Source organism: Panthera leo, chromosome B1 (genome assembly GCF_018350215.1).
Source record: "Panthera leo isolate Ple1 chromosome B1, P.leo_Ple1_pat1.1, whole genome shotgun sequence".
In the NCBI taxonomy this organism is placed as follows: Eukaryota; Metazoa; Chordata; class Mammalia; order Carnivora; family Felidae; genus Panthera; species Panthera leo.
Genome location: NC_056682.1, coordinates 119,336,712 through 119,354,130, shown reverse-complemented (window position 1 = coordinate 119,354,130; position 17,419 = coordinate 119,336,712). Strand labels below are relative to the sequence as shown.

Below are 17,419 nucleotides of genomic sequence, written 5' to 3'. Positions count from 1 at the left end.
TTCAAAGTTCAGGAAACCATCCACAGATGTATGTACACATCTACACACACATACATAATCAGAGTAACAGGTACTGAATGGATTCTGTCATTTTAGTAAGTCAACAGTCTCACCTCTGTTTTGAAGACCATGTGCTAAGATTGTTTGAGAGGATTCACGTAGTCAGCTCACATTAACGAAAAACCTAAAGATAAAAAAAATTGTCTTAATATTTTTCTTGGAAGTTTGGAGTCCTGTAGTGTTCTAAGAATAAGGATTGTTCCCAAGAGTATTATAACTGGTATTAGCACTGTATTTCAAGGTAACACTTATTATTTTATTAGTATTCTTTAAATACCTGAAATTTATTATAGTGATTCTTTTCTTTTAAGTGTTTATTTTTGAGAGAGAGAGAGAACAAGTGGGGGAGGGACACACACACACAGAGAGAGAGAGAGAGAGAGAGAGAGAGAGACAATCCGAAGCAGGCTCCAGGCTCTGAGCTGTCAGCATGAGCCTGACGTGGGTCTCGAACCCACAAACCGTGAGATCATGACCTGAGCTGAAGTCAGACGCTTAACTGACTGAGCCACCCAGGCACCCCTATAGTGATTCTTGAATATAGATATATACCTAAGTACATATAAAAATCCAGGTTTACAAAAAGAGTTGTGATTTGTTCTTTCAATAAGCATTTGTTAGCTAACTAACATAACTCCAAGCTCAACAAATTCTACTGTTTTCAAAGGTCCATCCCATCAAAACCTTTCATTTTACATATAAGGAAACAGAGGCCATATATCCAGAGTCACACACCCAGCAGTGGAAGAACTCTGGAATTTTGAATCACTTAATTCCTTTCTATGGTATCAGGGCAATTTTCCTTTATTTAACTGCTTATCTTAATTGATTACAGTTATTTGTAAATCTTCAGCAGGAATATTGCATTATAAATCTTTCTTATTTGAGACAAATATTTCTTTAAAATCTGCATGGAGTTCTTATTCCATAGGATGTAGCCTTTTCCCTTTTGCTGAAGCTGGACACTGCTTTGTATCCCACTAGCAATCCTCACAAGGCTTGTCCACTCCTTTTAAGTCACAGAGGTCACTAGCAGGAGAGGATTTCATTGGAAGCCAGGATCCTCTTTGGAGGACTTTGTCTTTACTAGACTGTTAGGTAATGTAGTCATTAGGGTAAAGACTAGACTGTTGTAATAGCGAGACCCCACGATACACGAAGTTAAAGAACAAGGGAATTTATTTCTTTCTACATCACCACCAGCGTCAGCTGCCACTTATCATCATCTATGTGGTAGAGGCTGGGTCTTCTTCACGTCTAGGTCTTATCCAGCAGGAAAGAGAAAAAGAAACAAAACCACGAAGGAAGCATGTCAAGGACCTAGAGCAATAGACCTGGGAATGGCACACAGTAGTTCCAATGGCCCACCGGTGAGCGTTTCATCAAATGGCCATCCCTAATTCTAAGGAAGTGTGAGGCAGGAGGACCTTCTCGGAGCTTCTTAGCTCAAGAAGCAGGTAGAAAACTTGGACACAGTTCTAGGACCATCACAGAATTCTTGAAAGGTTGGAAAATAATCTGCACAAAGAGCTAAGACTAAATCCTTCAAGTCTAGATGGTGACAAAAAGGAATGACCTAAGAATGTGAGTGTGTATGATCTTTATGCAGAGGATGGATTGTACTAGACTCTAGGACACTTTTGTGAGCTTGACATAAGGATTTCGGATTGTACATAAGTGTGAATTCCTCGATGGTGCAATTTTCCTGCTGTTAGATTCAGATTCCAAAGAGGAACTACTCTTCTAAGGAAGATGTTCCCCTCCTAAAATCTTTTTAAAAGGATTATGTTTGGTCTTACTGGAATAATATGGTTTACTCCTGCATGGTGGGATTCTTTTTTTTTTTTTTTTTTTTTTTTTTAAGTTTATTTATTTCGAGAGAGACTGTGAATGAGGTTTGGGGGGTGGGAGAGGGAAGGCAGAGAGAGGGAGAGACAGAATCCCAAGCAGGCTCTGTGCTATGAAGGCAGAGCCTGACAAGGGGCTCCATCTCACGAACCATAAGATTGTGAGCCCAGATCACGAGTCGGACGCTTAACCAACTGAGCCACCCAGGCGCCCCCTACCTGATGGAATTCTTTTTTTTTTTTTTTTTAGTTTTTTTTTTCAATATATGAAATTTATTGTCAAATTGGTTTCCATACAACATCCAGTGCTCATCCCAAAAGGTGCCCTCCTCAATACCCATCACCCACCCTCCCCTCCCTCCCACCCCCCATCAACCCGCAGTTTGTTCTCAGTTTTTAAGAGTCTCTTATGCTTTGGCTCTCTTCCACTCTAACCTCTTTTTTTTTATTTCCTTCCCCTTCTCCATGGGTTTCTGTTAAGTTTCTCAGGATCCACATAACAGTGAAAACATATGGTATCTGTCTTTCTCTGTATGGCTTATTTCACTTAGCATCACACTCTCCGGTTCCATCCACGTTGCTACAAAGGGCCATATTTCGTTCTTTCTCATTGCCACGTAGTACTCCATTGTGTCTATAAACCACAATTTCTTTATCCATTCATCAGTTGATGGACATTTAGGCTCTTTCCATAATTTGGCTATTGTTGCGAGTGCTGCTCTAAACATTGGGGTACAAGTGCCCCTATGCATCAGTACTCCTGTATCCCTTGGGCAAATTCCTAGCAGTGCTATTGCTGGGTCATAGGGTAGGTCTATTTTTAATTTTCTGAGGAACCTCCACACTGCTTTCCAGAGTGGCTGCACCAATTTGCATTCCCACCAACAGTGCAAGAGGTTTCCCGTTTTTCCACATCCTCGTCAGCATCTATAGTCTCCTGATTTGTTCATTTTGGCCACTCTGACTGGCGTGAGGTGATATCTGAGTGTGGTTTTGATTTGTATTTCCCTGATGAGGAGCGACGTTGAGCATCTTTTCATGTGCCTGTTGGCCATCCGTATGTCTTCTTTAGAGAAGTGTCTATTCCTGTTTTCTGCCCATTTCTTCACTGGGTTATTTGTTTTTCGGGTGTGGAGTTTGGTGAGCTCTTTATAGATTTTGGATACTAGCCCTTTGTCCGATATTCTTAAGTGTCATTCCATTCTTACAGTTTTGTTTTGTTTTGATATATAGCTCCAGAATGGCAGAAGACGATTCATATTTGGGAGCACATGAACAAGTGAGTATTATAATTTAACTGATAATTTTTAATAAATGTAATTATATTTTAAAATATATAGAAACAGCCACCATATTTATCAGGAAAACTCTAAAATTGGTAAAAATTTATTTTAAATTGTCTTTGCAGTTTCCTTGTCCCTACATGTACGGTCAGAGAGGACATGCCATAGAAAATAAGTAACTGAAACCCTTTCATCACACATACTGTTGCATAAAAATTATATATCTACAGATCAAATGATAACTACCATATTAATTTCCTAGGGCTACAGTAACAAATTATCACAAACCACGTGGCTTAAAAAAACGGAAATATATTCTCTCACTGTTCTGGAGGCTAGAATACCAAAATCCAAAATCAACATGATGACAGGGTTGGTTCCTTCTGGAAGTTCTGAAGGAGAATCTGTCCCAGGCCTCTCTCCAAGCTTCTGGTGGTCACCAGCAACCCTCGGTGCTCCTTGCCTGTGGCTGCATCATTCCTGCAGACCGCCTTCTTCCCTGTGTCTCTGTATCCAAATCTCCCTCTCTCTTCTCTGATGCAGTCACCAGTCATTGGATTTAGGGCCCACCCTTCCGCCTGACCTCATCTTAAGTTGATTACTTCTGCAAAGACTCTATTTCTAAGTAAAGTACACAGGTACTGGGGATTAGAGCTTGAATGTATCTTTTGTGGGGGGAACACAAAGTATTTAAAATTCATCTGATGAGGAGGAAGATTAGTGTAGTGAAAAGACCTTGGCCTTAGAATTCGAGTATCTTTATGTAGGTGCTGGCTGCCACTGAACAAACAGCTCTTTAAACTTGAGGAATCACTTACACCTGCCTCCCCCCAGTCCCACTTTTCTTATTTGCAAAGAAATAAGGAATAGGAATGCTGGCCCCCCCACTCTAAGGGGTGTTGAAAAGACTGAATGGGCAATGAATATGTTTTAGGAACATAAAACTGTTCATTATAATTCTATTTTCAATTAAGAAGGGATACCAACTTTTTCGCCCAACTTTTTACTTTGAAAAATTTCAGGCCTATAGAAATATTGAATACTCAACAAATCTTTGTTGGTTATTAATATTTTGCTTCTTCCCCATCTTTCCCTCTGTCTCCCTCTCTCCTGCCTCCCTCTCTTTCTCTCTGTGTCTATTCACACATAGACATGTGTTTTATATTTTTTATATTATATGTATGTTAGATAAACCATTTGAAAGCAACTTTCAGGCACTAGGGTAAGTATAATAGCAATATTAAATTTTTAATGTGATGATTTTTAAGAAGTATTTAAAATATTGAGATTTATTCATTCATCAGCTGTTTGTTGAGGCATTACTACATATCAGAACATTGACTAAGGAGGACTACAGAAGTGATACACACACCCTAATATAGCTGCCATTCTAATACAAGGGACAGAGGTATGAACAGTTTCTATATGGTGATAAATGTCATCATAGTATTCTGCACAAAATGAGCCAGAAATGTTGAAAGGGATTGCTCTACTACCTGGAGGGCAGAACAGGATTATGAGTGACTTTCCAGAGAAAGCCCATGTAAGCTGCGATTTGGAAAATGTAGTTTGCTAGGCGAGACAAAGAGAGAGAAAACTAGGTACCAGGACACCCTAGTCCAAGATTCGTAATCATTTCACATTAAAACTTTGGTGGCTACCACCTAAAAAATGGATTTTCCAAATTTATGCATGCAAGCAATCAGGAAAATAAAACCAAAAGTGAAATAGTTTTTAAGGGATCTGGTATCACTTCTTCAAATAAAATGGGCTTGGGTAGCATTCATTACTGTTGATAATGTTCTGATTTATTTAGAAAGAATGGGTGGGCATAGCTTTTCACATTAAGATGCTCCTGTGGAATTTTATTATACAAATGGTGTTAGAGGGATCAATCTAGGAACATTTTCTTTGATTACAGCAAAAAAGATATTTGGCTACTCATATTATCAAAACCTGTGTTTTACCTTTCACTTTTAATATGCTGTCTCTAACATTTAAAGGCAAACTCTAACAAGCATGTTCTGCTTGGTTTTAGACCATGCTTTCCTGTCTATACACAGGAAATCTTATCAGCAAGAGATGGTCCTTTATGCCACACAAAAGTAAAACCTGCTGAAAACATTCATTTCGAGAGTTTTTCTTATGTGGGCACTTTTGTGATCATCAGCAACAGGGGTGGGGTATGTTCTGATATTTCCATTTTTGAGGCAAGAGGTCCTTGTAGTATGGGTTTTTTTTTTTCTTGTCTGAAGCTTAATGGCGTATATTTCCTGAGGTTCACGTGTCCTCAGTGAGCTATCCTCAGTGTTTTAATGTATTCTGGAATTTGCTCTCCAACCATAACCTAATATACAATGCAAGCTGCAGGGCACAACACGGCTTGTCTTCCTTGTCAGAAGTGGAATGTATGTATCTCTCCTCAGACCAGTGCTCTGCCCTCTACTCAGTCATTTTAGCCACCTGCAGGACCCTAAGGACGACATTAGTTGCTAGGTCATCTCTTCTGCTCTGAGACTGCTGAATACTCTCTATACGGTGGGGCCTGTTTTTGCAATAACGATTTTTGATTCCTATTATTTCCTTTCCAGCGAACAATGAATAGCGTAGATGAACTTTACTCTTAAGCATTGAAGTGTGGAGCACATTTGCTGTTCCTCAATTGAAAATTTGCATACCTCACAACTGGATCTGAAGCGTTCTTTATTTAAACTCTGTATTTCTTACGTTTCATTTAACTAGGCATACTAGGATCTTAGGTTCCAGGAACCTCTGATATGATACTAATAAAGAAAAGGAGCAAATTGCAATGCTGGTTTTTCTTTTTGTTTAATACCAGCTCTAGCACACTTAACTGACTAGTATATCACAAATATGAAATATGGTTTGGTTTTTATGCAGCCCACAGATATTTCAAACAGATGACTTATTTAGGTTGAAACAAATGCTAAGCCCAGAAATATGAATTTTATTTAATTATTTAAAGTTTATTTATTTATTTTGAGAGAGGACAGAGCTTGAGCAGGGGAGGGGCAGAGAGAGAGAGAGAGAGAATCCCAAGCAGGCTCCGCACTGTCAGCACTGAGCCCAATGCAGGGCTTGAACTCACAAACCATGGGATCATGACCTGAGCTAAAATCAAGAGTTGGACACATAACCGACTGAGCCACCCAGGAGCCCCAGAAATATGAATTTTAAGTCCTAAATGAACTAAATGGAAAGAAAATTTTCTCTTGGGATAAGTAATTATTAGTAACTTACCAGGATAGAATATGTAATTGAATCAACACATGATCCCTGCCCACTGTATGAGTTCTCTGTTGGCTACTGTAACAAATTACCACACATTTAGTAACTTAAAATAACACAAATGTATTCTCTTACAGTCTAAGTGTCAGAAGTCTGAAGTCCAGGTGTTGGAAGGGCTCGTTCCTTCTGGAGGCTTTCCTTTCTTTGTCTCCTTGAGCTTCTAGAGGTTGCTTCCATTCCTTGGCTTGTGACACCCTCATCACTTCAACTTCTTATTTCCACTGTCACACCTCCTACCTTCATTTCTACCTCCTCCATCCCTCTTATTGGGCCCACTTGGATAATTTAAAAGTAGCTCTCTATGTCCATATTCTTAATTTACTAACATCTGCAAACTCCTTTTGCTCTATGAGATAGCATTCAAGGTTCTGGGGATTAGGATGTAGGTGTCTTAAGGGGAGCCATTATCCAGCCTGCCACACCCACTAGATTTCAGGTACTCTGCACTGTGCTAGTTAAGCAAAGGTGGAAAAAAAGAAAGGAGGGAGCTCAGGGCTCAGTTATATCTGCTGCTCAGACCATAAGTTATATTTTCAGTTTTTCTGTAAATTGTTCCAGGGCTGTTGCCTAAGTCTTACAGGCTTTGAAGTCGTATGGCTAGAGTAGTTCATTTACCATTATCAAAGAAATATTTCTAGGATTTCTAAGATCATATTCTTATGCTCATATTTCTCAGAGAGTACAGGTTTTAAGTCATTTGTTAAAAAAAGATTAAGGATCCGCTCTGTTTTAAACATACACTGGGCCCTGAAGATATCCTGGTAAGCAGGCTATACTGGGTGCTGGCTTCTCTGGACTTTGTAGCTAGGCCATTCTTCTCAAATCCCTTTGTCACAAAAAAATGAGCCCACATGTAAAGTTCTGTACACGTGAGAACTCAGCTAGGTCTCATGAACATATTTTTAAAATACTGATTTGAAATATTTTCAGATTTTTTTTCGCTTTAGTTTTTCTTCCAATAACTGGTTTATGTGTAGCAAATTCAAATATTTAATATGATGTTGGAAAAATAAGGATCGACTTATTTACATTTTCTTTTTTACAGATGTTTCATTTGGATCCTTTGACTCATACGATATTTAATCCAGAAATATTTCAACCAGAGATGCCCCTACCTACAGGTAAGAAAACTCCTCATCTCTGTTTCTCTGTCACATGTTTTGTTTTTGCTTTTTTTTAAATTCAAGATTTGCTAATAGCTTCTTTTAGAAAGTCAGTAAGATGCCTAGAAAGGAAGTGGTGATTTATGTTTTAAAAAACCAACTTTCACTATACCATACTTTTCAAGTTTTATTTATTTGTTTTGGTAGACAGCATGATTGCACATGCGCTTGTGCTCAAGCAGGGGAGGGGCAGAGAGGGAGAGAAAGGATCCCATCAGGCTCCACTCCCCGTCAGCATGGAGCCCGACATGGGGCTCGATCTCATGAACCGTGAGATCATGACCCAAGCAGAAATCAAGAGTTGGTCGCTTGATTAACGAACTGAGCCACCCAGGTGCCCCTCACTATACTTTTTTGAACGATATTTGCATGAAAATATTCTATCCCATTTACCCATTGTCTGACTTAAATTGTTAGTGATATCTACCAAGACAGCTCAGAAGGAATTTTTTTACTTGTATCATTTTCCTTTTCACTCAATCTTGTTAGCTCTAGGTTCTATATAACTCCTGACAGAGAATATATATGTGTATGTGTGTGTGTGTGTGTGTGTGTACACACACACACACACACACACACACATATACACATACATGTATATATATACATATATGTATGTATGTATGTGTGTATGTGAGGTAGTCTCAGCTTCTCAGATCTATTCCCCAAGCATTTATTTGAGCTCCTATTATGTGCCATCCAGTATGCTGGGCACTGGGGAAACAAAGTTTACAAAAATCATAAGAATCATCTCAGTAGAAAAATCATCTTTTAAGAAAGCTTTTAGCTTCACATTCTGACGAATTGGAGAAAACTCATGATAATCATCCTTCCTTCTAACATGACTGCATTATCACCATTGTCAAATTGTTGAATCTCATATGAGTGATTTAAAAAATCAATTCATTTAGTCTCTTTCTGTTAATTGATTTGTATGTCAGCCTTATGTGATGGCTCTTTTTATGTGCTCCTCCAGTTGCCAGTGGGACTTAACAGATGTTCTGAGGCAGTGTGAGTAAATTATGGAAGTTGTATATAAAACAAAGAGTTTTGTAACTAGGGCATGTGGCCGGCTTAGTCAGCAGAGCATGTGACTGTTGATCTCGGGGTCACAAGTGTGAGCCCCACATTGGATGTAGAGATTACTTAAAAAATTAAAAAAACAAACAGAGAGCGTTGTAATCACTGAGATGGACATCAGCTCTTTTCTTTACTGTGGACTTCCTTGTCTTCTTGGGAGACTTTCCAGTTTGTACCATTCTCGCTTATAATTATTGTTGTATTGTAACTATGGTACGCACTTTTCTTTTTTTTAGGTAAGAATGTTTTTCTGCATTTTTATCTCTATTGTGTATTTCTAGGTATTCTTGGAGGGAAAAAGTAAATCTGGTATATGTTCACCTTCCCTAGTAGAAGTTGTATTGCTGAGGCCTTTCTCTTTTTACCCCACAAAACATACTATGCAGGCTGCCGTATCTGAGGTCCCTTGAAGTGCTGTCCAATCTGAGCTCTAGGTCAGCTTCCTGTGAACAAGTAAATATCTTGGTAACTTCTGTGTTTCCTGTGAACTTTTTATTCTGGGGTTCAAAGTATCTTTCTTAGTATCAATGCTTTATTGAAACTCTTAAGAACTTGGTTTTGCCCTGAGAAGACATAAACATTTCCATTTAATGCCCTATAAATGCCAAACAGTACCCTGAGTAGATGCTTTGTTTTTATTACATCACGTTTATGGAGGTTGAAATACGATTATCAAAAGAAACGTCTCCATAAATATTGTGGTCAGAGCTTCATGTTGTAGAAATTATTTTGCCATAGTATTAGAAAAACTTTCAAAATTATACCTCAAAACCTCATATTCCACTTATTACCTCATCATTTTTACTGCTAGGATTTTCCCTCTTTGTTGCAGTGGCATGGTCCAATTTTTATGATTCAAGATGTATGGATGTTTTACTCACATTTTAAAGGGATAGAAAGGTTATGTAAACCAATATTAACTTGCAATTCTCATATGGACTGTTTTATCTTCTTGAAATCTAAAACTATTATTAGTTCTACCACGTGTTAAAAATTCTGTGGGATATGATATAACTTTTAAGTCCATAATATATATACTGTAATTTAAATTTCTCTACATAATAGGATGTTACTTCATGGCATTGAAATGTGGCCAAAAGAAAATTGGCATTAAAATGAATATACGCATATCAAATCTAATTTTCTAGTTGGCTCAACTTTTAAGTGTGTTCACTAAAAGAGAAAAGTGGCCCCATTTCACTAATAAAATTCCCAAACCTTGGAATTTCACATATTTAAAAGGAAATAAAACCATACAGCAAAAATAATAGCAACACTTCAAGTATTTTTAGAAGAGTTAATAAGTGAGAGACTTGAAATTTAATGTAGATGTGATCCAACTCTTCTGTATTTTCCATGACATACAAAAGTTGCTTTTTTAGAGACCTCTCTTCTTGATTTAGCATTCTAGAGGGAATGTTTTTATGAGTAGATTTGTTACGTTATCACGCAGGCTATATTAGTAGTGTGAAAATATTTCTATTGCTAAGCAGTTTTATTTCCTTATCAAAAATTAAATTCTAGCCAGTTTTTGGAATTTTTAAACTGCAGTTTTTTTAGAAGCATTTGAAAGTGTCCAGGGATAAATTTCATACAGAGAAGAGAAGATAATTTTCTTAAATTACATATACCTTGGCCAGCCACTACCCATTTTTCCTTTCTTGTGTATATTTTACTAGATTCAGTCATTTTTCAACTGACTTCCTTGTAAATTTCTTGCCTAATAGCAGGAAATAATTCTACCTTTGTTGCTCCGGTTTTCTAGCCTTATCCTGATTCATCATAATACAGAAAAGATAAAAATAAATTCTCTCTTAAGTTATAGTCTATTTTTAATTTCAACATAAAGGATTAAATCTTCCTTGTAAATGTATTTATCTAAAATAATATGGGGGCTCCCGGGTGGCTCAGTCAGTTAAACGTCTGACTTCGGCTCAGGTCATGATCTTGGGGTTTATGGGTTTGAGCTCCACATTGGGCTCTGTGCTGACAGCTCAGAGCCTAGAGCCTGCTTCAGATTCTGTGTCTCCCTCTCTCTGTCTGCCTCTCCCCAGCTTGTGCTCGCTCTCTCTCTCTCTCATTAAAAAATAAACTTGAAAAATTATTTAAATAATAAATAAAATAATGTAAACTTCTGTTATTAAAAGAATGAACTTCAGGCTAAGAGACAGTGAACTGAAACGAGCACAGATGCATTCTCCTAGAATTTTGTTAGTATCAAACATCTTAATTTACAGTCAAATGAGTGAGAAACACCATATGCCTCTATTTATTGCAGAACTATGGGTTATTATACTATTGACATAGAAACCAGCTGGGGAACTTAGAGACTTTCTCATATTGAACAGTTTGTATTTATACTATCAGAGATTCTGATTTTCCTTTGAATTTCCAAGGCAGGTATAGTCAGGGTATAGATTAAACTTCTAGTTTTCTTTATGTGTTTTTAATAATTAATTACAATGCACCTATCTTCAATTAAATTATTTTCAGGATTTTATAAAATATTTGTGCCATTTTAGAAGAATTCGGCACAGTATTCAGAAGTTGTATACAAACATCAAAAACTATGGATTAACAGGAAAAGTCCACTATGTCTGACAGACCAAATTAGATTTGGGAGGGAAAAGAAACAATCTGGCCAATTGGGAAACAAAAGCAGTACTTAGGGATTCAAATAAGGGGAAGTAACCGAATACTTAGCATCAGGAAAGGCAGGTAGCCTGAGATCATTATCTGTGTATTTCACACGTGTAGGCGCTAGCTTAGCCTCTTATACTTTCACACTGAGCACATTCTCTTTGAGGAATGGAAGTCTGTGTCTAATGATGTGAAGGCAAAAGGAAATGTCATGGTGCCCAGGAAATGGTTGCTGCTTTTAACTGGTATTTGTGTCATTTCAAAAATGCTTTGTTAGTAGACAAGATTGTGAAGCTATTGACATCTTTGTCCTTGCCTGACAGACATCTCGCCGTTTCTTGGGGTTCAGCAAATGTTTATTTATTGTGAGTCTCTAGAGATATAGAACTTGTTAAGAATAAATTTGCTCTTCAATTGAGGAAGGCACGTCATATCATTATGGAATTTTAGCTAAAAAATGAATTTGAAACCTCTATTTAAAGACATAATTTCAGTTTTTACTTGCTTTATATTTTATAGCAAATGTGAGATGGCTCACAGTTTCTTTTGCTTTCTGTTTGTTGTTTTCATGTTCAGCAGATGGTCCATACCTTCAAATATTAGAGCAACCTAAACAGGTAAGATGATTAAAGGGATGGGACTTCCTCTTTCAATGTTAGATCCATAAGTTTCCTATTAATATCTCAAGCACCGAATAAAATAAGTGAACTTTATGAAGGAAGTAGCTTATCTAGAAGTTCAACACCCAGCCCAAATTGTGTAACAACTTTATTCGCCTACTTCATTAGTCATTCTTCTAAGTGTCCTGAGCCTCAGTACGTAGTTCTGTAAAACCTAGACGATTGTAGATCCTTGGTATCTCACGATCTCCACCACCTTTGCTTACCAGCCACTCCTACGAAAGGCAGAGTTGTCTCCAGTCATTTTCATGTTTAAGGAGATAGGCTTTTCGTATACACTGAGTTACACCCATCAACCCTGTCCGTGCACATGTGGTACTTCTTAGCCTTCTTCCTTCCTTCAAAAGCTCCAGCCTTTTCTGTTTTGTCTTTGGAACATGTGACCTAAAAGGCTAGAAGTACCAGTAGGGTGTAGATAAAGTATTCAAATGGACAGTTGAGTCCTCTTTTGTCTCGTGTTAGCTTTAGACTCGACCCCTTTGGAGACAAAAGAGGAGCATTTCATTTCATCAGGCTCTTCCTCTCACCACTAGGTTTTATAGAGGATGCCTGGGAATAGAAGTGGCTTCCTCACTGTGCTCCAACTCTGTGGATAAATATTTATTGGAAATTGGATGGGACCATTGCTATGAAAAAGGAGGAAAGAGAATCTTAATACTTCCTTATAGTGAGGAGAGCTCAATTATTAGGGGGATTGGTAGAGGAATAGTATAGGCCCCCACAGAATGAAGACAAAGTCAATAAATCTCTGAATGGATGTGCTTACCACATTTGTGTGACTGGGGATGCATATACTTGCTGTCTTGGAGTTATTACCCAAAACCTTTCTTAATGCTTTTCGTAGCTCCGCTGAGTGAGTGTAACACTTTTGCATTGTGTAACATTAAATGAATGCTAACTAGGTCAAGAACTTAAATAAAGCTTCCATCATGGTTACTGTAATTGTAACATGTACTTGGATTGGGGTCAGAATTTACAGGCTATAACTGTCTTAACTATCATGATAAGGCTGACCTGAGGTAAAAGTTTTTGAGGTGGGGACAGGAAAGCCACACGAGACTTGGGAGCGTTATTCTACTTGCTTGCTGTGGCAGACTGACTCCGTGGGCTGCCAGCGTGATTCACCTTTGCTTTACCTCCATGTCCAGTTCTTTAGCGGTGACTTCTCTCAAGAAGTAGCTAAGTCTCTCAAGGATCCTCCCCGTGGAAGTTTATCCCCTAGAAGTCTGCTCAGCAGTCTGGCCACCCAGAAAATTTTCTAGCTTGTAAAATCTGTGTAATCCACGAAAGTGAGAAATCAAGCTAAGATCTGTTTCTCTGCATACCAGGAAAAGCATGTTTTTCAAATACTATTTTTATAAGCATAGCACTACAATAAGAATTTTTAAATGCAGTTCCTTATTATGGGTCCAAGAGTCATAAAAAAAAAAAATGGACACTTATGATTTACCTATGGGGTTGTGTAGTTCCAAATTTCAAAATTTAATTCACTCTACGTAGATGTGTGAAAGCTTGCCTGAGTAAAACAGTGTGTTTGTTTACCAAACCGAAGTTATTTTGATGTCTGACTGCAGTGAAAGTAAAAAGATTGTCTTTAAATCAAACTTTCTGACCGGATGGACATAGCCCTTGCCTTTGAGGTTGATGACTCATTGTAAGCAAATGGAGTTACCAAAATGAATGGCTGTGGATCGACAAACCTCTAATCTCAAAATTTAGAATCAGAAGCACATTTAGAACTATGCATGTGAAGACATCTTATCTTCCTGACAAAAAATAATAATAATAAATTTAAAATACACATGTATATGTTTCTCCACCTGTCCTAAAGGGATTTTGTGATTAAAAATAATGAATTTCTTCATTAATTTTTTTTCATTTTTAAAATAAAAATTAGGAGAATGTTCTTTTTCCTTTGCCATCGTTGTCCCCAGCTCTGACAGACATGAGTCATAACGTAGACTACTAATCTTTAGAATATCCAGTTCGTTGCATATTATTCAGTGCTAATTATCTAATGCTGTTTAAAAACGGAAGTTGTATTTAAATAGATTAATAGTCAATAAATCTCTATCTTTATGGTTAGTCAATTCTGGAGGCTCATGTTGCACATGCTGCTGCTTTTTCATGCTTTTAGAAAGTTCATATAATTAATAAAAACAAGCCAACAGCCTCTGTCTACAAAAGGTATAGGGCTGAATTTGTAACTTATTTTTTAGTTTAAATTTTGTAAGAAGCTAAACAGAGGAATTGCTCCTAAGGACTAACTTCACCTCAAAAGGTTTCCCTGGTATTAGGTTTGATATCTCCTGAGGAGTCATAGGCAAAAGTCGTTTTAAGTCCCGATTTGTTGAGTTGATTGCACACTCTAGATCCATGTGTGACTTGAGGAACTTTCCCACACTAGGGAATTTACTTCAGACCTTCCTCATCTCGTGAAATATGCTTTAAGATTGATCAGAAAATTTTCAGAAAATATAGGGGCAGTTCCAGATGCTTACCAGAGGTTTCTATTAGTTCAGGGCCCCTGGATCATTCAGATTGTTTCAAGACCCTATGATGCATAATGAAATGTAGTGCAATCTAAGGAGGGCAAGAATTTTTACACTGTCCCATGGGCTCAAAGCTGTTAAAATCTTTGCATTTGCCAGGCTTTGCAATTGTTAAAAGAGTATGCACGGTAGAAAGCCCCTACCAGCAAGTGATGGGTGTGCGGACCTCCCGATGGCCTAGTGATCTGGCACTGTTTATATGAAATCAATCCCACTGTAAAAATAAATGAAAGGTGAGGATGTCCCATAGAGCATATTAAGACATTTGAAAAGGATTCGAAAAAAGAAGAACTGTCTGGTTAAGTTTAAACTATAACACCACTACATATTGATTGACATCATTACAAAGTTGAGTCTTTCAGGAAAAACAATGAAATCTCCCTTAATGCTAAGCTCCCTTAATATCCGATCCATTTTCATAACAGTCCTTGTTTTATTCTTCGTATATAGATATGCACAATTATAACTGTTATCTTTGTAAATCATAAAACGCTAGAACTGGAATAGACCTTACAGATGGTCTTGTCTAATCGTCTCATTTGTATAGATTAAAAAAGCAAAACAAAACATGGAGCTTCCATGTTTATCAGCCCACAGTAAGTAGTACACATGGCAAAGGCTTCCAGCTAACTCTTCACTGATCTACTATATCTGTAGAATTCTTGAGTTAACCATATCGAAAAGGATTATCTGGTTTTGGATTCATCCAGGTCAGTTACTATATCAAGATTGAGCTTGGTAATATCAATAACCATGAAGTCCAAACCTTATCTTCTGAACTGTTGCATAGGATGTGTTCTGCAACACTGATGCAGTATATTTAACAGGACATTTCTTATTCCCTCTGAATCAACTGTAATCAGAGTAGATAAAGGAATTCCTTTAAGTAGGAGTCAAAGCAGCATAACTCAGTAATATGGCCAAGTTCAGAGCTTGGCAGCAGCAATTTGAGACGAGGAAGCTCTGATTCAAACAAGCTGCAACATGTCGAGTCCGAGGCTTAAACTCTCCAGCAGTTCACTCTCCACATGTGCCCAGCAGGAGAGGTTCTGCAGGGTTAGGGACCTGGCTTCTAAGCCACAGATCAGTGGACAAGTATCAATTCGCATCAATGTTCATAATAAGATTATGGGAAAAGTGGTTCTCATTTGCAGAGTCCTCTTTCACAGTTGATGCTTTTCCTCTCTCATTTGATATACACAAGAATTTAAAATGTGTATATAACTTTGTTCCTACAATTTTTAATAAGTATTTCTCAAACTTGTTGGCTCCGTATTCACCTTTGCAGAGAGGATTTCGTTTCCGTTATGTATGTGAAGGCCCATCCCACGGTGGACTCCCTGGTGCGTCTAGTGAAAAGAACAAGAAGTCCTACCCTCAGGTCAAAGTAAGTTTGCGGTGTCCTTCTCTATCTTCCTGGAAGATTTCATTTCTTAAAAGCAAAAGAAAGGAATGCTTTAAGTGTATATAGTCTGCCTTTACTCCTAAGCCAGTCACACGGTCATTATAATTTTTAGATAGAAATTTGTCCCTTAGCAATAGAAGTGGCAGATTCAAAAATTCTGTTAATGTTTTCATTTAGGATAAATTATTTCAACATTAACAAATGTTTACTATTTCTTGATCATCTTCAAGTGTTTTTTGGTTAATATACTTCCGGAAATTTTAGTAAGTCTTTGAAAGAGGTGTTTCCCTTCAGCCCTTTGGAGATTTGGTGAAAAACAACAGATGACCGAGGGTGTGGATTATGTGGCATGGTATTTAAGATCACGAACTCAGATCAGGCTCTGTTATTCGCAGTGTGCTTTTGACTAGGTTATCCAACAACACTTCTAAACCTCAGTACCATAATGCAGAAATCTTGATGGTCTATACTTTTATAGAGTCTTTTAGACACTTTTAGACATTAGATGAAAAAATATATATGAGTGTTTCACAGAGAGCCTGAAAGTACTCTAGGGCCTTTATTTGAGCAACTGTGTAACTACATGTGATGGTCCTTGGAACCTACTGCTTCCTGACATGCCTGTAACGTGTTTGGTCAGGACTTTTACGCATCTTCAGGTTCTTTTTCTGTTTGTTGGTCTAATTGAGAATATCGTTCTCAGAGGTGGTTTGAGTTTTTTATTTTTATAACATGATGCCGTGTTTCTTTTTTTTTTTAATATATGAAATTTATTGTCAAATTGGTTTCCATACAACACCCAGTGCTCATCCCAAAAGGTGCCCTCCTCAATACCCATCACCCACCCTCCCCTCCCTCCCACCCCCCATCAACCCGCAGTTTGTTCTCAGTTTTTAACAGTCTCTTATGCTTTGGCTGTCTCCCACTCTAACCTCTTTTTTTTTTTTCCTCCTTCCCCTCCCCCATTGGTTTCTGTTAAGCTTCTCAGGATCCACATAAGAGTGAAAACATATGATATCTGTCTTTCTCTGTATGGCTTATTTCACTTAGCATAACACTCTCCAGTTCTATCCACATTGCTACAAAAGGCCATATTTCATTCTTTCTCATTGCCACGTAGTACTCCATTGTGTATATAAACCACAATTTCTTTATCCATTCATCAGTTGATGGACATTTAGGCTTTTTCCATAATTTGGCTATTGTTGAGAGTGCTGCTATAAACATTGGGGTACAAGTGCCCCTATGCATCAGTACTCCTGAATCCCTTGGGTAAATTTCTAGCAGTGCTATTGCTGGGTCATAGGGTAGATCTATTTTTAATTTTCTGAGGAACCTCCACACTGTTTTCCAGAGTGGCTGCACCAATTTGCATTCCCACCAACAGTGCAAGAGGGTTC

The 17,419-nt window shown here is 37.8% G+C and overlaps 1 protein-coding gene across 2 annotated transcripts in view; it reads left to right on the top strand.

The window, feature by feature from the left end:
- NFKB1 (nuclear factor kappa B subunit 1) overlaps positions 1–17,419 on the top strand; it is a 118,233-nt gene that overhangs the window by 22,254 nt on the left and 78,560 nt on the right. The window contains exons 2-5 of one of the 2 annotated variants that reach the window (XM_042935815.1): positions 3,141–3,186; positions 7,545–7,620; positions 11,962–11,999; positions 15,903–16,001. In XM_042935815.1, coding sequence (XP_042791749.1) covers positions 3,148–3,186; positions 7,545–7,620; positions 11,962–11,999; positions 15,903–16,001 — 252 coding nt within the window. In that variant the 5' untranslated portion in view covers positions 3,141–3,147. Of the gene's footprint in view, positions 1–3,140; positions 3,187–7,544; positions 7,621–11,958; positions 12,000–15,902; positions 16,002–17,419 lie in introns of both variants that reach the window. The other variant, XM_042935814.1, reaches the window with a different exon arrangement.